Source organism: Nematolebias whitei, chromosome 14 (genome assembly GCF_014905685.2).
Source record: "Nematolebias whitei isolate Nwh7 chromosome 14, NemWhi1, whole genome shotgun sequence".
Classification (NCBI taxonomy): domain Eukaryota; kingdom Metazoa; phylum Chordata; class Actinopteri; order Cyprinodontiformes; family Rivulidae; genus Nematolebias; species Nematolebias whitei.
The window spans coordinates 15,654,348-15,677,812 of NC_056511.1; the positions used below are offsets into that span (position 1 = coordinate 15,654,348).

The following is a 23,465-nucleotide window of genomic DNA, read 5'->3' on the forward strand; positions in this document are numbered from 1 at the left end:
TGGGTGGTTAGGCTGCCATTCACACACCCCCGGCAAGATATTGTGAACTCCTTCTATCAAAAAACGAGGTACATATCTCAATAGGTTATGTGTTGTTTTTTTTTAGTTTATTTAACAGCACAAGTCCGTTTGTCACATTTCTCTTTCTTATTTGTTAGTGGACACAAAACATAAACGAGCTCTCCGTGATGGTGGCGCAACCGTACGACAGGGGTCTCTTTTTTCGACACAACACCGACCCCGTGTTTTTGCAGTAGTGACCGTCAGGGGGCGCTGTTTCACTTGGTTAGTAGATATATATTTTTATAACTGTGACAAAATGCAGTTTGTTGGCTTGCAACATGTTACATGTTTGTTTGTTTTTTCGTTTCGTGTCTGTTTTTGCTGCAGACATGTGCTAGTCTCAAGCATGTAGTTAGCATCCAGCGTGGTGAGATGACACACTCCAGGTGCGATCAGGTGAGCAGGAAGGAGGAGGAGCCTGTAGAAAGACATCTGTAGGGCTCTGCTGTAGGTGTTTGAACGCACGTCATGACAGGTCGGGGTAGCAGAAAAGAAGTTAACTTTTTTACTCTGTAAAATTGGAGCAAGAAGACGGAATATGAGGTGGGCCGGGAGGGAATAAGGATCAGGGCAGAAAAAGGTAAGCAAACAAACATCATCCCGGTAAAAACATGAATAAAACCGAACGACGTTAAATGGAAGAACAGGTTGTGGTCAACACATTTTGACAGGAATGCATGTTGCACACCTAGAAATATGTTGGGAAAGAGTTTATATGACTGCAGAATAAATATGAAGACGAATAAATCTGGACACGTTGTATGAATGCTATTTTAACACGGTTGTTTTTCCATTTTCTCCGTACATTTATTTGCAACCCAAGTGGCCTACTTTTTCACATTTTTGTGTAGTTTTATAGCCTTTCATAGATCAAAACGTTCAGCTCATCCAGGAGATTGGTATTTTTTCATAGTTTTTTTTATAATATTTAAATTTATTTACAAATGTTTCAATAGAAATACATTGTAATTTGAAATCTTCTTGCTTATTGAGCTACTTTAGCTATTGTTTTGCTAAACTTGGTGAGCCTTTTTGATACATTTAGCTAAACTTGCTACAATTAGCATTTTTCTACGTTTTGCTTTTAGTTATCATTTTGGGCTATTTTATAGTTTATCTAACATTCTGTTCAACTTTTTATTGTTTAAGTTTTTCTTTATTTAGCTACCCTTTTGCAACCTAAGACTTTTAGCTAGCTGTTTGCTACTTTGAGCTTTTAGCTATCATTCTAATATAGTTTATTTTTTGGTTGGGGAATTTACATATCTACATAAAAGTAAATATTCTATATTACAACTATCTTTCAATTTCCCAATCTTTTATTCACTTCAATCATTCTAATTTTGGCTAGCCTTACTCCTTTTAGCTGGCCTTTTGCTACTTTAATATACTTTAACAACAATTAGCTTTTAGCCATCCTTTTGCAACAGTTAGCTTTTAGCCATCCTTTTAGCTAGGCATTTGTTATTTTGAGCTTTATATTATATTTCTTCTAATTTTGACAAAGCTTCTACTACCTTTTGCTACTTTTAGTTATCCTTTTGCTTCAGTTACGTTTTTAGCAAGCCTTTTGCTTCTTTGAGCTTTAAGCTATCATTCTTCTAATTATGGCTGATTTTAGATAGCCTTTTGCTACATTTAGTTATACTTTTGCAGCAATTATTTTTTAGCTAGCCTTTTGCTACTTTTGGGTTTTAGTTTCCATTTTGCTAATTTTGGATAGCCTTTTACAGCTTTTAGCTATTACTTTGCTCATGTTAGTTTACATACTGTTTTGCGTCTTTTAGCTTTTACAACTGAGTTTTAACTTCTTCGGGTATTTTCAGCATTTGTTCTGTATTTTTACAGAAAATGCCATTTCTCTGGTCCTGTCTAATGTTCGGATGTGGCATCTTAGTGTTTGTGTCTTTGGTTTGAAGCTCTGCCTGTAAAAGTTGCCATTTCATTTAAGCTCTGTCTGAGCTGCTGCAGTTTACCAAGTCTGGACTTGCTGTCCAGATTCAGGCAGATTTGCTCTGCAGGTGTGTGTCTCTGCAGCCGTCTCTTCCGTCTCCCCGACTGAGACACACAACCACCACTTGTCTCACTGTGGGGCCGTGTGACGTGTCACATCTTTGGTTTGTGTTTAGATGGCTCAGCAGGAGGAGCCTCTGTATGATTTCCCAGAGCCCGCAAAGTCGTGTCAACGCAAGCTGCTGTGTCCTCAAAGGGGACGGGGGTCCCTAAGAAGCATCAGCGTGCTGGACCGCCTCCTGCTTACGGTTCCCGTCTGGCTCCAGCTGTCAATCAACCATGCCACAGCACTGCACATCCTGCAGAGAGAGCCTCCCGGGGTCAGAACCACAGACACATTATCCTCCTCTCATACACACTGAGCAGAGTGGACCCCTGCCTGATGATTCACACCTCCATTTCAGTAAACCCCTTGTGTCGTGCTACAGACGTTCCTGGTGAGAAAGTCCCGCACGTCCCAAAGAAAAGTGCTTTGTGTTCGTTTGGCGGACGTCAGCGTGCCATCCTTCGTTCAGCAGTTTGGCATCAGGGAGGAACAGTCCAGTAAGAAGATCATCTCACAGAGCACGCAGAGTTTATTTTTCATTTTGAACATTTTACTTGTTATCACACATTATAACATATTTACCACATACAGCACAACCCCCCCCCCCCCCTCCCCGTTTCAAAGAGAGTAATGTCTCTACATTTTATTTTTATTCAGTAACTCTGTCTCTGGAGACTTCAGCCATCAGCTTTCCAGATCTCCCAAGACTTCTGTCATTTTACTGTGTCAGCAGGTAAAGAAAGTCAAGTTTGTTTTCAGTTTATTTTATTTGTAACAAATATAATTTTACTATTTGAGTTGTTCTGTTCTCATTAATCCAGTATTATTTCAGAGATGTGTTGCCTTTCCCTCTGGAGCTTCCTGAAGCCATCGCTAAAGCAGCTTCGCATAAGGAGCTGGAGTCCATCTCTCATATGGGAATCGGTGAGAGATTTGTTTATTTATTTCTTCACAGCAGATTTTGTAATCTAAACTTTAATCACCTCAGGATTTAAAGAAGAGATTTATCTCTGACTCACTTCTATACCATGCATTTCAAAACGACCTCTCGCTACACGGAGGAGAAAACGTGTGAAGCTCCGCGCTTTGACGTTTGTCTACTTATCAAATATTTATGAAGCTTTTCATTATCGCCTGCCAGGGAAAGATGAAGGCAGAGGATGTTTTTGATCAGTGTGTCTGTTAGCAAAACATCTCATGAACCACTGGAGAGATTGTAATGAAACTTAACTAGAAATAACTATTGTTTGTACCTCTACAACTGATAAACATTTGGAGCCCACCCCATTTAAGATGGTCACCACATAAATGAAGAAATGGTTATAATTGAGGGGTGATGCAATGTGTTTTTTTTATTTTTTTATTTCACAAGCGTACAAATCGTACTCTGAGGGGGCATGTCAAAAACTGGTGTACGCTTTTCAAAATGAAAAAATGTCGACCGAATGACCGACATGATGCTATTCTCCCGCATGCCAAATGTTAGGCTAAATTAAAAGACAGTTCAGTGAAATGGCTGCACAGACCAGTCGATCCTCTAACGGTTCATAAAACGCAGGTGTAGCGTCCACGTCCTGCTCACGGGTGAGCTTTCAGAAAAGAAGTGAGTCAAGCGGACCTAAATGAGGCGGCGCAGAACTCTGCTGGGCTGAAGTGAAGAGTGATGCATTCAATGTGTGTCAGACATTTCCGTCGTGTCATTCACTAAACTAAATTAATTAAACTCACTTTTGGTATACTTTTTGTGGTTAACTACAAAAGTCGCTATGCATCATCGTCAATATTCTCTCTGTAATCAAGCTGTTTGTTTAATCCAGCAAGTGGGCCGTTGCACACATCACATTATTGAGCCGCAGTTCCGTGTTTTTAGTTTGTTTTTTTTCAAGCGTTGGCCAGCCCGACCACCAAAGGTAGGCTGTCTCTGACGCACACTGTGTACAGCTGTCACTGATACCGCCCTCCCTGCACCATGAAAGGGAGAGAGGGAACAAGCAGCTTTTCTAGTGTTTGCTAATTGCGTTCTTATAATTAAGTAATATTAGCACTAAAAGACATAACTGTATGCCCCAGATTAAAGCAAAGATGTGTATCTCCATTCAACTCACTCTCCCCCAGACTCAAAGTTTTCTCTAATGCTGGGTAGCCTTGTGGCAATAATGTGTGCAATGTTTCTGAGTGTGGAAATGGAGTGTTCTTGTTAATGTGCTGTTCAAGTTTAGCATTTATATAGAAGTCTCTGTTATTGGCTGTAAACTGACACCACGAGTCAGAGGTTAGTCACGATGCATACAAGGTGGAAAGCCCTTAATATAAGAGGGCGCAAGTCTGCACCATTAAAGGTGACGTGACACAAGAGCGACCCCATTGTGATGCTAGCTTAGTGTAGCACAGCATAGTATAGTTTGTGGAAAAAAAAAACTCAAGCACAGAAACGGCAACATACTGATGACGTATTTCAATGAAACCTTCAAAAAGTAATTGTTAGCTATGCCTATTACCTTTTAGCATAAATTCAAATTAAGATGGCTGCCTCAGCTAACTGACAATAACCAACACAAAAATGGCTATAGCTTTGTCAGCTTTCCAGATAGTGAGCTAAAACTTGATGTGGTGGTAGTAGTAGTGAGTCATTTATAAACACATTCTGAGTGACATCTTGTGATACATCAGATCTGTGTTATTTTCAAGACTGGAGCAAAACAGCCACAACTCTGTGATTGTGTAAGACGATAGTCTAAAAATCTGGTGGGAGAAGTAGCGGGTGATATGCATCCCTTCAAGAAAATGCTAGGCCTTTAATTAATGCTGCAGAAGTCATAGCAACTTGACTGTAAGAAACAAAAAGTGTCGGTAACTTTTTAACTGTTTTGCAGAGTTCTGGAGCTCCCACTTAAATGTCCGAGGGCCACGGGAGACACCGAAGACCAGGAAAGATGAGAAGGAGCGAGATGTTGCAACATCAGTGTCACCTCCACCCCAGCCAGATTCACCCAATCCAGACAACCATCCTCCAGCTGCGCCCGAATCGGACACCAATGATAAAAAATCTGACCCAAGTGCCACTTTGTTCCACAAGTTTTGCCCGATCACGACGCGCAGCCCCAGAGAGCTGGACTGCGGCTCTGGCCAGGGCGCGCTCTGCTTCATCAACCCTCTCTTCCTGCAGTCTCAGAACGCCTTGTCCAGACGGCACATGTTCAAACGCAGCCTCAAAGTTCGGGTTTCCACGGAGACGTTGACCCAACTTTCACCTCCGCTCGCTCCGCCACCTCCTCCGCCACTCATGCCCAAAACCAAAGGGAGGTGTAAAGTCAAAAAGGTGGGGAAAGAAGCCGCTCAGCCTAGTGAAGCTGCAGCTGATGATTCTCAGAAACAGGAGAATCCATCAGGAGCTCCTTACTTCCTGTTTGAGACGCAGGAGGAGGAGGAGCAAGCAGGCTCCGAAACAGACCAAAACAAAGCAGGAGTCAGAGAGGAAGACACCTCAGCTCAGCTTCCAGCAATAAAGGAGCAACTTTTAGATGAATACATGACTCCTCCAGTGATCAACTCCCACTCACTCTCTCCTTACCAATCACCGTCTGTTTCTCCCAAGGCACTTCCTTTTTCCCAAAAATGTTCTCCCTCACTCTCTTCTCATGATTCCCCCTCTCCTTATCAGTCTCCTTCTTTGTCTCCTAAACTTCCTACGTCTCTCTCCCCAAACCGCTCGCCCAGCATCTCTCCATCCCGCTCTCCCGTCCCCTCCCCGCCCTCCTCTCCGCTGACAGACCTGTTTTGCCGCACACCTGCTGCTCCTTCAGGAGCAGAGAGGGAATCGGGGGAGGAGCTGCTCACAGATAGAAATCAGGACGATGAAGAGGATTTGAATGAGGAAGAAAGCGTGGCGCTACGGATGAGCGCTGCGCGTCTTGAAGAAATGGAGATTGGCAGTTTGAGCGGTGATGTTGAGGAAGCAGTAGAAACTTCGCCTCCTTCAGCCAGCGAACAAACCACAGTTCAAGCCTCCAGCGAACAAACGTAACGTCTTTGTGAATTACATCAAGAGCGTTTGGTTCAAGTTGTGTATATATATTTTAAATACAAAACTTTTTTTTTTATCATAAGAAATTTCTAGGACCTCAATTGTAGACATTGAACTGTTTCCAGTATTGTTTTACCTCTGAATTTTTTATTTTTGCACCAAAAGGTCAAACAATTGTGTGGTTCCCAACCCTGACCCTTGAGGAACACCATCCTGCACGTTTTAGTTGTTTCCCTGCTTTGACACACCTGATTTTAATAAATGGGTGATTAACAGGCTTCTACAGAACTGGATGAAGTAATCAAATCACTGTATCAGGTGTGATGGAGCAAGGAAACAACTAAAACGTGAAGGATGGTGTTCCTCAAGGACCAGGGTTGGGAACCACTGAGTTAGAAAAAGCAGTGTTCTTGAATAAACAAACACCACAATCCAAACCTAGTCAGACTTTTTGTAAAGGCTAGGCTCTTCTATTTGCTGATTAAATTGAACCATTTCTGCACAATGACACGCTTTTAAAGATTAAAGGCCTAGTATTTCTTGAGGGAATGCAGTTGAGTTTTAAACTAAAATCTTCGGCTGATACGAGACCGTGTTCCAGCTGTTTTGGTCAAACCTTGTAAACGATGTTGTGACATGTTAGCACTCAGAATGTGTTGATGACTCAGCTACCACAACAAATCTTATCTCTGAACCTGTAAAACTGACAGTTGTGGTCATTTTTGTGCTTTCTTGGCTGTGGTGGCCATCTTGAATTGGGTTAACACCAAAAGTACAGCAGTTGTAGACACAAAACCAACGAAAAGTTTCATTAAAATCTCTCCACTGATTCATGAAATATTTTGCTAACAAACACATTTGAACCTTATTTAATTGCAGTTTCATAAACATGTTGCTTGATCAGTTAGCGCTCAGTATGTTTGGGATCAGTCTCAGCTACTACCACACCAAATTTTAGCCCAATATCTGTAAAAACTGGCTAATTTATGAACACTTATGTTGCTACAGTTACATAGCTGTGGCGGCCATCTTGAATATTCCAAAAGGTAGTCAGTGGATGTGCATCTATGACTAAACGCTAACATTAAAATACACTGAAAGTCAAACTGAATATATGAAAAATGAAGAAAGATGTTTTATGACTAATGAAATATCAAAGTTTTTAATCAAACGCATTTTATTCATCTTGACTCATATCACATTTCGTACAGAGTTTTATGAAATCTGAAAAAAGAAAAAGGCAGAAAATGTCGTTTTATTTTCCCTGTCCATGTTTAATCGCCAGTTAACCGTAAAAAACTGTCAAATCAACACGAAGGATGCACAAACATTGAAATTAAATTTTTAGAATCAGTTCAGCCACATCACTAAGGTAAAAACAAAACATTATGGGACTCTTTTGTCAAGATTCGTTTTAGTATTTTTTACTCCAGAATCCTTTGATCAGTTCGAGGTCGACAGTTTGTTCCCGTTTCCTAAATGAGGCGTTTTAATAATCGGTTCATTAGTTTGTGTCTGGAGCAACGATTAAATGAACACGCGTACAGAACGCGTCACTGCCAGCTGTTACAAACTTCTTTGATTCCCATGGCTTTATTTGAAGGTTTACTTAGTCTTCCTACTGCCTTTTTAAACCCCTTTAAATGAGATTTGAGCGGTTTGTTTTTAGAAACCTGTGCAGCAGATAATCCATCAGCACCAGAAGGCGGCGTCTCTTTTGCTCAGCTCCAGCAGGTCGGCCTCCACCTGCTCTGCGTCGTCTGGGAAACGCTCGGCGAAGGAGCGAATCAAACCCGCCGCGCTGCCTTCGTATTCCAGCAGCTCAGCGCTCTCCCCTGGAAACCACACACAGTCAAACACCAGCTGAGCGCAACTAACAAACTCGTGGCTGAAGCGCAGCTACGTACCACTGACTCTGGTGTTGGCCTGGACCAACATTTTGCGAGCCTCCTTCCTCAGCAGCACGGTCTCACGCAGTCGCAGGAAGCTGTGCGCGCCCGAGTCGCTGACGGTGGAGTAACCTTCGTAAAGAGCCCTGCCTCCGTCCACATCAGCTGTTGACTTCAAGACCTACAGACAGGTGGGATCAGGCCAAACACTCCATGAAGCTTTTATACCAAGGCAGAAACAGCAGGTTGTCTCTTGACTGGCTGCATATTTGGATCATTACAAAAAAAAACAATAAAAAGGAGCTGGTGGGCGGAGCCAAAACATTAAAAATAACACAAATCGCGATAATTATGTGAAAAAACTTGTACATTGTCTTTTGTCAGAAATACTTAGTTTTGCAAGAAAAAATATTTAATTTTCAGAAACTAATCACAAGTTTACAAGATGACTGTGAAGTTTTATTTGTGGGGGGAAAAAAGTAAAATTTTCCAGGATTAAAGACTTAAAAAAAGTTGCACCAAGTTTTTGCTTTTCTGTTCAAAATCTTCATTGGTTGTTGGTACCGATTAGAAAAATGCTTCAAAACATTCTGTAGGGTTATATTTTGGACATTACATTCAAGGGACCATTAGATACAGTATTTAATCATCAGATTATGTCAATCTAATTATCGCTAATTTTTCAAGCAATGCGCCACAGGGACTTAATCCTCGGTTTGAAGCGATGGATTACTTATTAGAAAATATCCAGATGTCCTTTTTGTAAATTACTACTGTAGTCTCAGAAAACGGTTACCTTTTACGTCCTAAAAATTATAAGTTATGCTCAGGAAACAGTTGTATTTCCTGGTAAGTATGACAAAAATACATGTCAAAGTCAGAAAATCTGGGATTTTTCGCTGAATTTTCCGTCAACCAACAATTTTTTTTAATCTATAGTGACACTCATGCATGAATACCAGCTCATTAAAGCCAATATTTAGACTTTTTTTCTACAGATTATCTGTTTTAATGTGCTGATTTGTTAAAAAATAAAAAAAAATAAAGTAAAATAAATTCCCACAGGGTCAGAAGGCAACATCTTGGGTTTACATTATAATGCACAAAAAACTACTTATAAAAGCTTTCACTATTGAATAAAATAAAAAGGGTGAACTTATTTATCACATCTCTGTTGAACCTATATGTTTTTCAGGACTGCTTCTTTTAGTATTTGGTGTTCTGAACGTACCTGCAGTTTACAGAGGAATCTGTGGATGGCGTTCTTGCCCACAGTGTGGATCTTGCTCCGGTCCAGTGTGATCTGTGCGTTAGGCTTGCCGTCCTGGCCCGTCACTTCCTCCAGGCCCACCAGGCCCTCTCCGGCCTCCAGCAGAACACACAGGATGACGAAACGGGCCTGCATGTGAGCCTGACGCAATAAAAAAATAAAAAAAAGACAAATGTGACTTCAGGTTCTGACAACTATATAAATATAGAGGCAGACGTACTGTAAGCTAACTGTGAAACAATACAGATACAACCAACTAATCATGTGGGAACATAAGAGACGCGTGATTAATAATCTGTGAGCTACACATCATGTAAACACCCTCAGGTTTGGTGAACCTGTAATCCTAAGAGCTTTTAAACAAAGAAGTTGCTTTGTTTAAAACCTCAAAGGATTAAATGTCCATTTACATGCAGTCATGTTAATAAATCAAACTAAGAGTAACTCCAGGTACACGGCAGAGTGCACCAATTACCTGTCTCCAGCTCTTGCGCTCAGGTGTGTAGAACTCCAGGCCCAAGAGTCCAGCTCTGACCATGCTCAGCCAGTTGATGTACACCACATCCTCTGCATCCTGGCCTTCATGGCCAAAAATACTGGGTCAGACACACACAGGCCTCTTTTAGGACTTTCACTATTTGAAACATTTTAATAGAATAATCAGCTGAAGACATTTATTTAAAAAGATATCAGGGTTACAAGCCTTTTGGCATTCGTACACCAAAACCTGCCATTTTACCTCAAAATAACTTGATAGTGTGAGCGCTTATGAATCATTCACACTATTGTGATCCTTTTTTTTTGTACGTTTTTCAGGATCTTTCTTGTTCCACAATTTTTGTGCTATTTCAACAAATCATAGGAAAAAAGTTCAGCTCGTTCAGAAGAATGCTATGACTTTTGGTTTTGGTGCAACTTTAGCTTTTTCAAATATTTAGCCTTTTCTGCCACTTTTGTTCTCATAGAAAATGAATTGAGCTCATTTTACATCCTTCACATCTTTAGACCTGTTTACAACCTTTTACTGCTCATTTCACATTTTGTTCTGGTTCAACTTCTTTCAGCCTCCTTATGGAAATATAAACTTTTTTCAGCTACTGGAACTTTCAGATAATTTTAGCTTTTTTTCCAGTTGTTTTGTGATCTTTTAAAGATTTTTCCTGCTAATTTCAGCTTGTTATGCTCCTTTCAGCTTATTTCTGATACTATTTAGCTGTTTTATTATTTTAGCCTTTTCAGCCAATTCCACATTTTTTTGCACTTTAACTTTTTTCAGCCTAATTCAGCAAAAAATGTGCTCACTCTACTTCCTTGTGGTAGTTTAAGCTTCTTTATGCTTTTTTAGCTACTTTTCAGCTGGCTGTTTTTTTTTTTTTTTTTGTAATTTCAACTTTTTCCAGATAAATTCCTTTTTTTTGTGCTCATTCCTGTTTCTTTCAGCCTAATACGAAACATTGTGCTCTTTCCACTTCTTTCTGCTAATTTAAGCTTGTTCTACCTTTTCAGCTAAGTTTTAAGCATTTCTTAGCCAATTTCAGCTGTTTTCAGATAAATTAACTTCTTTCAACTACTTTTTTCAGCTCGTTATGCTCCTTTAAGCTTATTTCTCCTAGTTTCAGCTTTTTCTGCTATTTCAGCTACTACTTAGCTGTTTTGTGCTAAAATTAGCTTTTTCAGCTAATTCCACTTTTTTTTTTTTAGCTCGTTTCACCTCCTTCCACTTCTGGTAGTTTATGCTTCATTCTGCCTTATCAGCTATTTTTAGCTAATTTCAGCTGTTTTTCAACAAGTTCTTCAATGAGCACTCGCACCACATTTTCACAGGAAATGTAATTTCTCAAGTTTTATCTTTCTTTACTCATATTAAAATTCTTGCTCACCTCAACACTTGTTTGTTGAGGCACAGGTAGAGGCCGACACATTCTGCGCGACATTCTTCATAAGAAGAGGCGATCGTGGAGAATTTGCTGTCCCACGTCTCACTTCCCCGATACCAAGTCGACACCTGAGAGGCAAAGTCATAAAAGTCACCGTTTTGGTCTAATCTTAAAAGTCAGACATGTTGGTGGAGATGAACAGAAACTCACCAGCTCCCCTGTCTCTGGGTTGATCACCTTGCTCTGATCAAAGTTGTACTTGCCGTTGTCATCCTGAGGCAAAACAGTTACCAAAGAGAAGTAGACGCTAACTCTTCTATTCACAAACTAGATGAAGAAAATGGGTTGATCTTGGTGTAAAGTTATGTTGTGCTGGACTGACCTGGACAAACAGCTTCCCACTTCCATGGCCCAACAGCTCATGGAGTCCAACCTGCACCTCGAAGGAAGGGCCCTTCCATTTGATGAATAAATCCTAAAGCAAAATAAAACATATTGTACCTAAATCAAACACTGGAGGATGAATAATTACAGAAAATAAGGTGACGGGAGGCTGTAAACCTTGTCCTCCTCTTGAAGGAAGGTGAGTTTCTCTTTCTGCGTAGCGTAGGCTACAGCTAGCACGTTACCAAGAGACACATTTTTAAATCCTTCCAACTGTCTGATGTCATCATCTATAAACAAACAAAAAATAAATAATTGTAAATAAATGCATTTAAAAAAAACCATGAATCCCAGTAACATGGTGTGCATCTTTGACATTACTTAAGCTATAATCTGATCAACGTACAGTTTGGGATGTTGATGCCAGCTGGGATTCCACTCCCGGCGAACGTGAGGACGTCCAGCGAGGTGAAGTCAGGTTTGAGGAACGTGTCTTTCTCAAACTCCTGGGGCCAAGGCAGCTCAGGGAGCAGGACTTCTGCAGAACTCACCAACTTGGCAAAACGTTCGCTCATCGCCTTGTTCACCACCGCAACGAAGCCTAAACACATCACAACACACGGGCGGCTAATTCATGCAAATTGTCCAAACGGCCATTTTTCCTCTGTTCACTCATAAAGTACTTTGCGATTTATATTTGCACAGCAAGTATTTATTTTTACTCGCGTCACACATCAACGGTAAAAATTTAATTAATCTGAACCCCATTTCTGAAACTGACACACTCGAAGCAGCTTCGAAAGCAGTCTCAACTTGTATATTTATTTGAAAACAGTTCCAAAACATTGCAATCACTGAAAAAGAGAAATAAAATTGAGTTATCCAATACAATGTGCACTTCTCTGTTCAAGGACTTATTTTTTTCTAAATTCTTCACTGAAGAACTTGGGCCTAATTCACATGCATTACCATATTTTCCGCCGCACACACCACTTCGCCCTATAAATCGCATCAGTCGATATTTGTCTAATAAAGTGGAAAATCCATAAATATGTCGCTTCGCCGTATACGTCACATCTATTATGCGTCACCACTGACGCGTCGCGTTTGTTACGCGTCACCACTGACAACCTGGAAATGTGGGCCGGTGTTGTGCCAAAAATTGATTGGTTGCCAAATGGTGGCCGCTGTGGCGTGCACAGGAGGACTTTAACAAGAATTTAACAAGATTAACACTTAAAAACAATTATTTGTTTGCTTGAAATTATAGTAAATGTGTGTCTCAGGCCAACGTTTGCTTAATAAATACACTTTGACGGCCAAATTAGCTGCATTTTGCCGGGGAGGTGAAGCTGGTTCGACTTCCTCCAAGCACCGAGCAGAACGATGGTGTGACAAGCCGATTGTATCATTAATAGCTGGTGAAGATTCTCAGTCATCCAGGACATGGTAAATTCAAAAAAGTCCAAGGAAAAAAAACAAAACAATAAAGTATAATAAATAAAGTCCAGTTGTTTTTGTCTTAAACTTCTTTGAATTTGTCATTGTTGCCATGTTTACCTATTACATGATACAACAGCATGCCTTACATCTACTACTCTGCTGCCATCAAGTGGTTGAAAGTGGTACTGCTCAATTTTCTTTTTCAGTCAGAATGAATGAAAATGGTCAAATCTCAGCCAAAAATTAGTTTATAAATACGGGAAAAAAATCCATAAATATGTCGCTTCGGCCTATAAGTCGCAGGGTATGCAAATTATGCAAAAAACTGTGACTTATAGGCCGAAAAATATGGTATTTTGTTATTCGTCATCAACTTGTCATTTACCTTCAAACTCTCCTCTGGAGCCAAATGGGTCTCTGTAGCTCTCTATGAACCCAATATAACTGGGAGAAAGAGAGAGAAAAGTTAGGAGCTAAAGAGCAGGGAAAAGGTTTCGGTGGTTAATCAGAAGGGTAGCTCTGAATACAGAGAACAAAGGTCTCTGCAGTGAACTTTATGAGGAAGTGAACCAAGAAAAAGCGAGATTAAAACAATGCTAATGTTGCAGTATCTCTTATTTAAGGTGCTTGTGGTCAGTATTGTATCTTAGTGGTGTGGATCACCTCTCAACAATTGGTCCCTTGTCCTTGATCCAGTATCGTGAGCCTTCCTTGTGAGCTTCAATAGATCCAAGAGTGAAACTGCGCTGGTACTGTTCCAGCATCTTCTTTTGGTTCTCATTGGCAGCATAGGCCTGTTGAAAAGTAAAGAACTAAATAAAACCAAGAATCACAGGAATGGCAGCAAAAAATATTTTCTGTTATTTGATGTATTAATGAATAAAGTAGGCTCTATCCAAAAAGCCCAAAATGAATTGATTCAAATGTTAATTTTAAGACACTATTGTGGCTGAATAGACCTGTCACGATAACAAATTTTGCTGGACAATTAATTGTCTAAAAAATTATTGAGATAAACGATAATATTGTTTGAAATCTTACAAGAATTAGTAATTATTGTAAAATTTAAGAATAAATGCTGGTTAATGTTTGTGTGTAGTACCTTTTTTTGACCACTGGATGGGATTATAAGACTGTTTAAACCGAAGGATGGATAGTGAGGGAGCGAGCAGCGTGTCTCTAAGAAAAATGGGAGAGAGGCCCCTTGATGTGACATGGGCTGTCTCTCTTCAGTTCTCAAAATAGCAGACGCTCAGTGTGGTTTGAGCTCTTTAGCATAGCATTTTTCACACAAAGCTTTTAATAAAAAAATTAGTAAACAAGTTCTCAGCTTCTTTTTGCAGAGAAAAACTTTTTACATGAAGGCACGGGTTTCAACCGTGAATTTTGGAGCTTTGACAAGACGGAGGTTTTTTCCCCAGAGGTCGGCCTGTTAGCTTAGCTTGTAGCTTAGCTTCTCAGCTTAGCTGCTTTTAACGATACAAAAATGCGATTTTGGACGGTTAAAATGGATTTAAAGAGAAAAGAGAAAGGGAGGGGTCAGTGAAGAGCACTGGAGTTGAGCTTTTTGTCATCCAGTGTCTTCAGTAGAAAGAGAGAGACACGAAGAAACGATAAAGCCGATGAAAATGAGGTAGATAATTTTCATTAATCATGCGATTAATTGATTTAATGTTTATCGCAACAGGCCTATGACTGAAATACAGTTTTCTTTTAAATATACTTGTTTGTCTTACAATTTATTTTCTTTTGAGTATGGAGATGATAGTGTCAAATGAACTGTTGTTTTCACTCAGGGATGCACAAACAAGTTGACTCAACATCACGACTTTGATATGAAACTGACATTTTTACGTGTTATGATTATTTTAGCAAAGATTTTGCCCTAAAACTTTTATAATGTATTTCTATTTTTGCTTTGTTTTGTTTTTTTGAATGTCCAGAGGACCAGATTGAACTTTCTTGGATTTTTCTACCTGGATTATTGAGCATGCATCAGGATATTTCTATTAAGTTTCTGTTCAGTTGCACAAAAAACACTACATGTAGGTTGTGCTTTAGTCTTTTTTTAAACACTAGATTTGTTTGTGTGAAAATTTACGAAAAAGACTAACACTTTTAGATAAACTTGAATTTGGTATTAAAAAATAAATGCTAGAAACTATCAGTACTCACTTAGGGAGTTATGTTTTTCCTTTACACATCTGCTCTGGATTTTGACAGACGGTTCATTTACTTTAAACTGTTTATAAATCCTGTTTTAAACAACAAAAATGTTTTGTTATTTTCCACCAGTTCCTTGGCAGTTACTTACCTGTGCTTGTTGGAGGTAATAACAGACTTTTTCCATAATTGGATGATAATCTCCCCTCTTCACAATAAACTCTTTGTCCTCAAAGCTGAAGGTGCCGAAGCAAGACTCACACTCCCCATCTACTGCACAGTCTGCAAAGTAATAATTTATATCAATATTTAATCAACGAGGATCATCAGCTACTTACACAAACTAATCATTTAAGTTAGTCGATCTGCTGCGTTTCCATTCTCAAATTAAAGTGTCCTGCCTGACTCGTTATGTGACATTTTGGATGCGATGTGTGTCAGACGCTTTACGCTCATTCTGACCTTTCTGCACAGCTGAAGCCAATCTCACTTCATAACAGGGTTTCCCTCCACCGTCTTTCTTGAACAGACGCGTGTTGTAAGCAGAGAGTTTCTGGAAACAACAAACAAGAAAGTGGTCAGTCAAACGGAGAAATGCCTAAACCAGCTTAATGATTAGGATTAAGCGAGTAAACAAACAAAAAATGTAAAAAAAAGAAAAAAAGAATGCAACTTAGGAGAAAGACTAGAATGGTTTGAACATGATCGTTTGCTTTAGCTATAAATTTGCCTACTTTTGAGTCTAAGAACCTCTGAGCCAGCTCTGCATCCTCCAGACAGCAGTTCCCTGAGAAATAGGTGGTAATTCCCTAGAAGAGAAAAGAAAATCAAAGATGCTCAAATCACAAAACCGTTCATGGGGGAAGGAGGGGATTACCAGTTGTGTTCAGTGGCTCCCTATGACTCAAAAATCTAGATTTATTTACAATACATGTTAAAAACCATCAAAAATGATAATGATAATAGACCACCAACCAAATATAAAAAAGTAACAAATGGTAAATGGACTGTACTTATATAGCACCTTTCTACAGTGCCTTGCGAAAGTATTCGGCCCCCTTGAACTTTTCAACCTTTTGCCACATTTCAGGCTTCAAACATAAAGATATAAAATTTAAATTTTTTGTGAAGAATCAACAACAAGTGGGACACAATCGTGAAGTGGAATGAAATTTATTGGATGTGTCAAACTTTTATAACAAATAAAAAACTGAAAAGTGTGGCGTGCAATATTATTCGGCCTCCTTGTGTTAATACTTTGTAGCGCCGCCTTTTGCTGCAGTTCCAGCTGCAAGTCTCTTGGGGTTTGTCTCTATCAGTTTTGCACATGGAGACACTGAAATTCTTGCCCATTCTTTCTTGTAAAACAGCTCGAGCTCAGTGAGGTTGGATGGAGAGCGTTTGTGAACAGCAGTCTTCAGTTCCTTCCACAGATTCTCGATTGGATTCAGGTCTGGACTTTGACTTGGCCATTCCAACACCTGGATATGTTTATTTGTGAACAATTCCATTGTAGATGTGTCTTTATGTTTTGGATCATTGTCTTGTTGGAAGATAAATCTCCGTCCCAGTCTCAGGTCTCTTGCAGACTCAAACAGGTTTTCTTCCAGAATGGTCCTGTATTTGGCCCCATCCATCTTCCCATCAATTCTGACCATCTTCCCTGTCCCTGCTGATGATAAACAGGCCCAAACCATGAAGCTGCCACCACCATGTTTGACAGTGGGGATGGTTTGTTCAGGGTGATGAGCTGTGTTGCTTTTACGCCAAACATATCGTTTTGCATTGTGGCCAAACAGTTTGATTTTGGTTTCATCTGACCAGAGCACCTTCTTCCACATGTTTGGTGTCTCCCAGGTGCTTGTGACAAACTTTAAACAACTCTTTTTATGGATATCTTTGAGAAATGTCTTTCTTCTTGCCACTCTTCCATAAAGGCCAGATTTGTGCAGTGTACGACTGATTGTTGTCCTATGGACAGACTCTCCCACTTCAGCTGTAGATCTCTGCAGTTCATCCAGAGTGATCATGGGCCTTTTGGCTGCATCTCTGATCAGTCTTCTCCTTGTTCGTGATGAAAGTTTAGAGGGACGGCCGGGTCTTGGTAGATTTGCAGTGGTCTGATACTCCTTCCGTTTCAATATGATTGCTTGCACAGTGCTCCTTGGGATGTTTAAAGCTTGGGAAATCTTTTTGTATCCAAATCTGGCTTTAAACTTCTCCACAACAGTATCTCGGACCTGCCTGATATGTTCCTTGGTCTTCATGATGCTCTCTGCGCTTTGAACAGAACCCTGAGACTATCTCAGAGCAGGTGCACTTATACGGAGACTTGATTACACACAGGTGGATTCTAGTTATCATCATCAGTCATTTGGGACAACATTGGATCATTCATAGATCCTCACTGAACTTCTGGAGTGAGTTTGCTGCTCTGAAAGTAAAGGGGCCCAATAATATTGCACGCCCCACTTTTCAGTTTTTTATTTGTTAATAAAGTTTGACACATCCAATAAATTTCATTGCACTTCACGATTGTGTCCCACTTGTTGATTCTTCACAAAAAAATTAAATTTTATATCTTTATGTTTGAAGCCTGAAATGTGACAAAAGGTTGAAAAGTTCAAGGGGGTCGAATACTTAAGCAAGGCACTGTATCTTATCAAGATCCTCAAAGCACTTTACACTACAGTCGGTGTCCTCATTTACCCATTCATACAGCACTCTACTACATCGTTACAAAGATTAATCAGAGCTTTAGATCGCATTCATACACAGATGGGACACATGAGAGACAATGAGGGGTTCAGTGTCTTGCCCAGGGACACTTCAGCATGCGACTGCTGGTGGAATCGAACCGAACCCCAACTCTTGCATTGGACGACCGCTCTAACCACTCAGCCACAGCCGCCCCAATACTCAACTCAATACAAGTGGCTAAAAATAAAAAAAAAGGACTAAATGAACACCGCAAGATTTATTTGGACGTTAAAAAGTATAAACAGCCAAGGCACACAAAAACAGCTTTAGATGCAACAAATGTTTGTTATTTGGGCACAGTAAACTAAGAATAACCATCAAAAGGCACAATTTTCTCACAAACTAACCTTATTGAAAAAATAAAAACTAATAAGACTAATTGTTTAAAGAACCTAAGAGATAAATCTCTTAGACAACGCAGGTGCGATCTCAACTATTAGAAAATGTGCAGGAAAAGTCAGGACAGCACATAAAACATTTTTACCCAAACAGCTGTCAAATCTATTATAAGAAAAAAATCTCACTTTAGAAAACATTATTAGTCAAGGAAGGAAAGCCCAAAATCTGTGTTGAATTGTATTTGATCCCACCTTGTCACCCAAGCCAAGTTGTTTCTGTCTGTCTTCAAGCGAGTACATGAGACACGAGCAGCTGTCCCACAGAGCCTCCATCTCACTGGGGTTCTCCTGAAACGCCTGGCTGGCTCTCATCAGAGCATCCAACTTGTCCTGGATGAATGCACCGCAGCTTAAATTGGCATCACATTTCATATAATGTATTTTTTTAAAGATGGAACCATCTAGGCAAAGTAGATTTGCACCCAACATGTGACGTTTTCTTACCTTTGGTAGATTTGGGATGAACTTGGTGTCTCCAAAAGACTTGTAGTTGCCCATGTTTGCATACACGCCTGCTGTATATACCAGGAAGGCCTACAGATCACAAACAGAACTAAATTAAATTAACTTGTTTACATTCGTTTATGGCTTTATTTAGGAACAAAGGCGTGAAAACCACATTAAAAAACACTGAAACTGTTTGTGTACCTGGTACTCCTCAGAGCTGAGACCAGCTGCTTTAGCAACCTGTTCCAGCTGTTCTGGGGTCTGCTTTCTGAAGACTCTTTGCAGCAGGACAAAGATGTTTGCAGACTCTGGGGATGTCTGCAGCAGCACGGCGAGACCACCATACCTAACAAAGATCATGATCAGGATGCAAATGACTCTTCAGTTCGTTAAAACACAATTCAGTTCAATTCAGTTTATTTATGTAGCGCCAAGTCACAACAGAAGTCATCTCAGGGCACTGAACAGAAACATCCATACATTAAAAATAATAATTTAACATTATTTGTCTGAGGAGCAGACGGCTTTGAATTTAACTCCATCGCAGAACGCTCATTTTGAGCAAGCATGAAGGCGACAGTGGAAAAGAAAACCTCCCTCATGAGGAAGAAAACTTCAGCAGAACCAGGCTCAGAACAAGCGGTCATCTGCTTTGACCGGCTGGGTTTGAGAGGAACAGATACACAATGGCAGGTCAAGAATCACATGTTAAGATAGAAATAGTATCAAATGAAAACTATTCAATTTTAACAATTCATTTAAGGAAATGAGGTCAATTTGTCCTCTAGTACAGTGGTCCCCAATCACCGGGCCGTGGACCGGTACCGGGCCATGGGTCAATTTATACCGGGCCCACAGAAAAAAAACAAACACAATTAAAAATCACCGGATTATCTCCACATCTGTCAATGACTCACTCTTGACGCAGGTCAACATACACAAGTGGTAATCTAAAAAAGTTAAATCTGGTCCTCTGGACATTCAAAAAAATAAATGTCCAGAGGATCAGACTTAACGTTTTTAGATGTTTCTACCTGGATTATTGAGCATGCATCAGGACACAAGTGGTAAGTTTCAGTTTCTGTTAGACGCATGTGCAGATTGGTTCTACATTGCCGGTTTGGGTGGAGGAGCAGACAGGAGGACAGGAGGAGGTGCGCCATGTCTGCACATTTGAAGGATCACTGCATATGTTTCAACTCGCCTGACAAAGAGTGACTGTAAAACTATGAACTAAATAAAACTATAATTTTAAACAAAGCTTCTTAATATCACATCAGAGCTGTTCCTTCGCATTTCTGCTTCTGCTCTTAAAAAAAAAAAAAAAAAAAAAAGCTTCGGCCCAAAAAGGTCAAAGTCATGGGCAATTTTACTAAAAACACACAAATATAGTTAAAGTTTTGCACTATGCATAAGTTCCTGCACTTTTGTGAACAATCTGATGTGTGAATCGCTGCGGAGCAGGGAGGAGGATGACGAGGCTCAGCTGACCCCGGTGTGGGATCTACTAATTAAATGAGCAATGATCCTGCGCTTAATACACTTATAAATCACACATAAAGTGATTAAAAGTAAATTTAGAATCATAAAATTAGAATATTGTGAAAAAGTTGATTTATTTCAGTAATTCCATTCAAAAAGTGAAACTTGTATATTCATTCGTTACACACAGACTGATATATTTCAAACGTTTGTTTCTTTTAATCTTGATGTTTATAACTGACAATTAAGAAACTGACAAATCGGCAAATTCAATTTGTCCTGAAGTGAACGCCCCTCACCTGCAGAGCTGCAGAGGTTTTGGATTACAAACGCTTTGCAGTCATTTCAATAATGAGTTTACATCTTTTGTTTCATGTTAATCTACTGTAATAAACCTTTGTAAAATACACCAGAATGCAGGAAATGGCATCTACTTTATCCAAAATTCTCTGAGGTAGGACCCTCAGACTGCTTTTGGAAACTCTAGGGACCACGAGTAAGTCTGCAGTCTGAGAGCAAAGTGCTCTGTTAGGAAAATATGGAACAATACGATCTCGAATATAAGATGGAGCTAGGTTGTTGAGGGCTTTGTAGGTTAGAATTAAAATTTTGAATTCAATTCTGGACTTGACAGGGAGCCAATGGAGAGAAGCCAAAACTGGATGGATCCTACTAGCTCCAGTTAAGACTCGCCACAGTCAAAACACCCTTTTTTTTGTTAAAATCTCTACCGACTGTTTAAAGTCGGCGTTGACTGGCTACAACCTTAGAGACGTACCAAGAAGCTCGTGACAGATTGTGGGCATACATCTTCTCCTGAGGTGAGAGCAAACGAAAGGCTTCGCCACAGTCAAGTGCAGAAATACCAATGTCATTTGGGAGGTAGTACTGGGAGTCCACCATCTTGGCTCTGAGATTTAATAATGCTGGTTAGGTCCTGTTAGGAAGACAAATTGAAAACGCAGATTAATTAAAAGTAGGAGTTCAACAGAATAAAAAAATGTAAAATAAAAGCACAACAGAAAGACACACAAACATTTAGGGGGAACTTAAAGAAAAAAGTGATTTAAGAGATCCACTGAGGGTTTAGGGTCAGCAGCTGCTCATCAGAGAACATTAAACCAAAAGATTCAGTCAGGTCATCTTTCACGTTTTTGGTTTCTTTTTTTTTATTTTATTTTTTTTAACTAGAATCAGAAATCACAAAAGTAACGTGTTTACTGGAAATTTATTCGCCCCAGTGCGTCATTAAAATCAACCTCCTACAATCACCTGGACTGGAGTCACTTAAACCCACATGTTTAGGAAAAGACAATAGTGGGTCAATTAGTGAACGTTAGCAGCCAGTATGCTAACGGCTGCAACGTGAGAACAAACATTAACACAACTTCTGTAAACCACGCGAGTTTTAAGTACTATGCGACAGTTTTTACTCATGCTTTGACTCCTCTTTGACATATAAATAAGAGGTAGAAAAGGAGATAAAAGTTAACCCAACGATTCGTTACCTCACAAATGGTAAACGTCTACACGAACGTCAAATTGCAGTCTCACGCAGTTCACTTCCTGTATTCATTCATGTATAGACCCGCCCCTCAACCAATCAGAAGTCGTGTTTTGTGGTTGGCGTAAATATTAGCCAATCACAAAATAGTTGTTTTAGATTCGCTACAGAGATCATCTTTGTAAGTTTTAAGTAATTGTTGATTTAGTGACTAAATAGATTTTAGTCACAAAATATGGGTTTGAATTAACTTTTTATTTGCCTTTGTTCTGGCATACATTTTCAGTGTAGCTATGTAAATGTCAAGGAGATGTGACATGAGAGTTTTGACTGAGATAAAGAAAATTTAAGTCAAAATTGATGAGTCACACAATGAACAGTATGAAGATCTGGGAGAGCGTTGTGGAAGCTAGATTTAGACAGAGGTGACTGTGAGCAGCAGTATGGTTTCATGCCAAGAAAGATCACCACAGACGTCATCTTTGCTTTGAGGATGCTGATGGAGAAGTGGAGAGGGTCAGAAAGAACTTCATGGAGTCTTTGTGGATTTAGAAAAAGCATATGACAGGGTGCCAAGGGAGGAGGTGTGGTATTGTCTGAGGAAATCTGGAGAATTACCGGTATGTTAGACTGGTACAGGACATGAAGACAACAGATCTGTGGTGAGATGTGCTGTAGTGACGACTTCAAGGTGGAGGTGGGATTTCATTAAGGATCTGCTCTGAGCCCCTTCTTGTTTGCTCTAGTGATGGACAGACTAACAGATGAGGTCAGGCATGAATTCCCGTGGACTATGATGTTTGCAGATGAGACTGTTCTGTGGTGAGAACAGGGAACAGGTGGAAGAGAGTTTGGAGAGGTGGAGGTATGCAGTAAACTTTCAGAAGAAAGTCCTCATTTAGGCATTTTAACGTTAAGTAGCTGAAGTCGAAAATGTTAAATCTTAAATTCTTCTTAAAACCAAATAGAAAGAGCAAAAGTGCGTTGTTTAGAACAGTGATTCCCAACGTGGGGATCAGGACCCAGCTGTGGGTCATGGAGCAAGAAGTGAGACGTCTTGTAAAGAAAAAATAAATAAATTGAAAAAGATTGTCAATGGCGGGCAGCACGGTGGCACAACTGGTAGAGCTGCTGCCTCTCGGCAAGCAGGACCCCGGTTCAAATCCCAGTCCGGGAGCCTTTCTGGGTGGAGTTTGTAAGTTCTCTCCGTTCATGTGGGGTTTTCTCCGGGTACTCCGGTTTCCTCCCACAGACCAAAAACATGCATGTTAGACTGATTGGTAACTCTAAATTGTCCCTAGGTGTGAGTGAGAGAGTGAATGGCTGTTTGTCTCGTTTGTCTCTATGTGTCCCTGTGATGGACTTGCAACCTGTCCAGGGTGTACCCCGTCCCTCGCTCAGTGATTGCTGGACATGGGCACTGGCAACCCCCGTGACCCAAAATGTAAGAAGCGGGTAAAAGATAATGGATGGATGGATGAAGATTTTCAATGGCATGATAAGATTTTTCATTTAACCTTTATTTAGACTTAAATCTTAACCAAACAAAGATATAATAACAGTTGACATAAAGGGATCAAAATAATCACCTGTAGTGGCTGGCAGGTTCTTTGGTAAGCAACTGGTGATAACAGAAAAGGTTGTCATCTGGACCAGTTTCTTCAAGCGAGAAACATTTCGTCCCCCATCCAGAGGACTTCCT

The 23,465-nt window shown here is 40.0% G+C and overlaps 2 protein-coding genes across 2 annotated transcripts; one reads left to right on the plus strand and one right to left on the minus strand.

Moving 5' to 3' along the window:
- Window positions 1-188: 188 nt before the first annotated feature.
- LOC119420847 (ras and Rab interactor 2) lies at window positions 189-6,146 on the plus strand. Its single transcript, XM_037688271.1, has 8 exons — window positions 189-202; window positions 255-285; window positions 391-459; window positions 2,193-2,396; window positions 2,505-2,619; window positions 2,780-2,855; window positions 2,955-3,046; window positions 4,996-6,146. Exons 1-8 carry the CDS (start codon window positions 189-191, stop codon window positions 6,144-6,146), a joined length of 1,752 nt encoding a protein of 583 aa, XP_037544199.1.
- Window positions 6,147-7,429: 1,283 nt separating this feature from the next.
- dpp3 (dipeptidyl-peptidase 3) lies at window positions 7,430-21,837 on the minus strand. Its single transcript, XM_037687318.1, has 19 exons — window positions 21,768-21,837; window positions 21,038-21,196; window positions 18,979-19,123; window positions 18,775-18,864; window positions 18,523-18,660; window positions 15,907-15,981; window positions 15,635-15,725; window positions 15,324-15,454; window positions 13,673-13,803; window positions 13,395-13,453; window positions 11,973-12,167; window positions 11,744-11,856; window positions 11,565-11,657; window positions 11,393-11,455; window positions 11,186-11,310; window positions 9,781-9,901; window positions 9,267-9,446; window positions 8,054-8,216; window positions 7,430-7,981 (listed from the first exon to the last, which is right to left on the minus strand). Exons 2-19 carry the CDS (start codon window positions 21,160-21,162, stop codon window positions 7,839-7,841), a joined length of 2,181 nt encoding a protein of 726 aa, XP_037543246.1. The 5' UTR covers window positions 21,163-21,196; window positions 21,768-21,837; the 3' UTR covers window positions 7,430-7,838.
- Window positions 21,838-23,465: the final 1,628 nt, after the last annotated feature.

Bases quoted from the DNA above. Each gene is read 5' to 3' on its own strand.
- LOC119420847 (XM_037688271.1), top strand. The intron at 2,397-2,504 runs GTCAGAACCACA...GTCGTGCTACAG, and splicing joins TGCAGAGAGAGCCTCCCGGG to ACGTTCCTGGTGAGAAAGTC. The intron at 3,047-4,995 runs GTGAGAGATTTG...ACTGTTTTGCAG, and splicing joins CATCTCTCATATGGGAATCG to AGTTCTGGAGCTCCCACTTA.
- dpp3 (XM_037687318.1), bottom strand. From the start codon at position 21,162: ATGGTGGACTCCCAGTACTACCTCCCAAATGACATTGGTATTTCTGCA. The intron at 18,661-18,774 runs GTAAGAAAACGT...GCATTCATCCAG, and splicing joins TCATCCCAAATCTACCAAAG to GACAAGTTGGATGCTCTGAT. The intron at 11,456-11,564 runs GTCAGTCCAGCA...GTTTTGCCTCAG, and splicing joins GTGGGAAGCTGTTTGTCCAG to GATGACAACGGCAAGTACAA.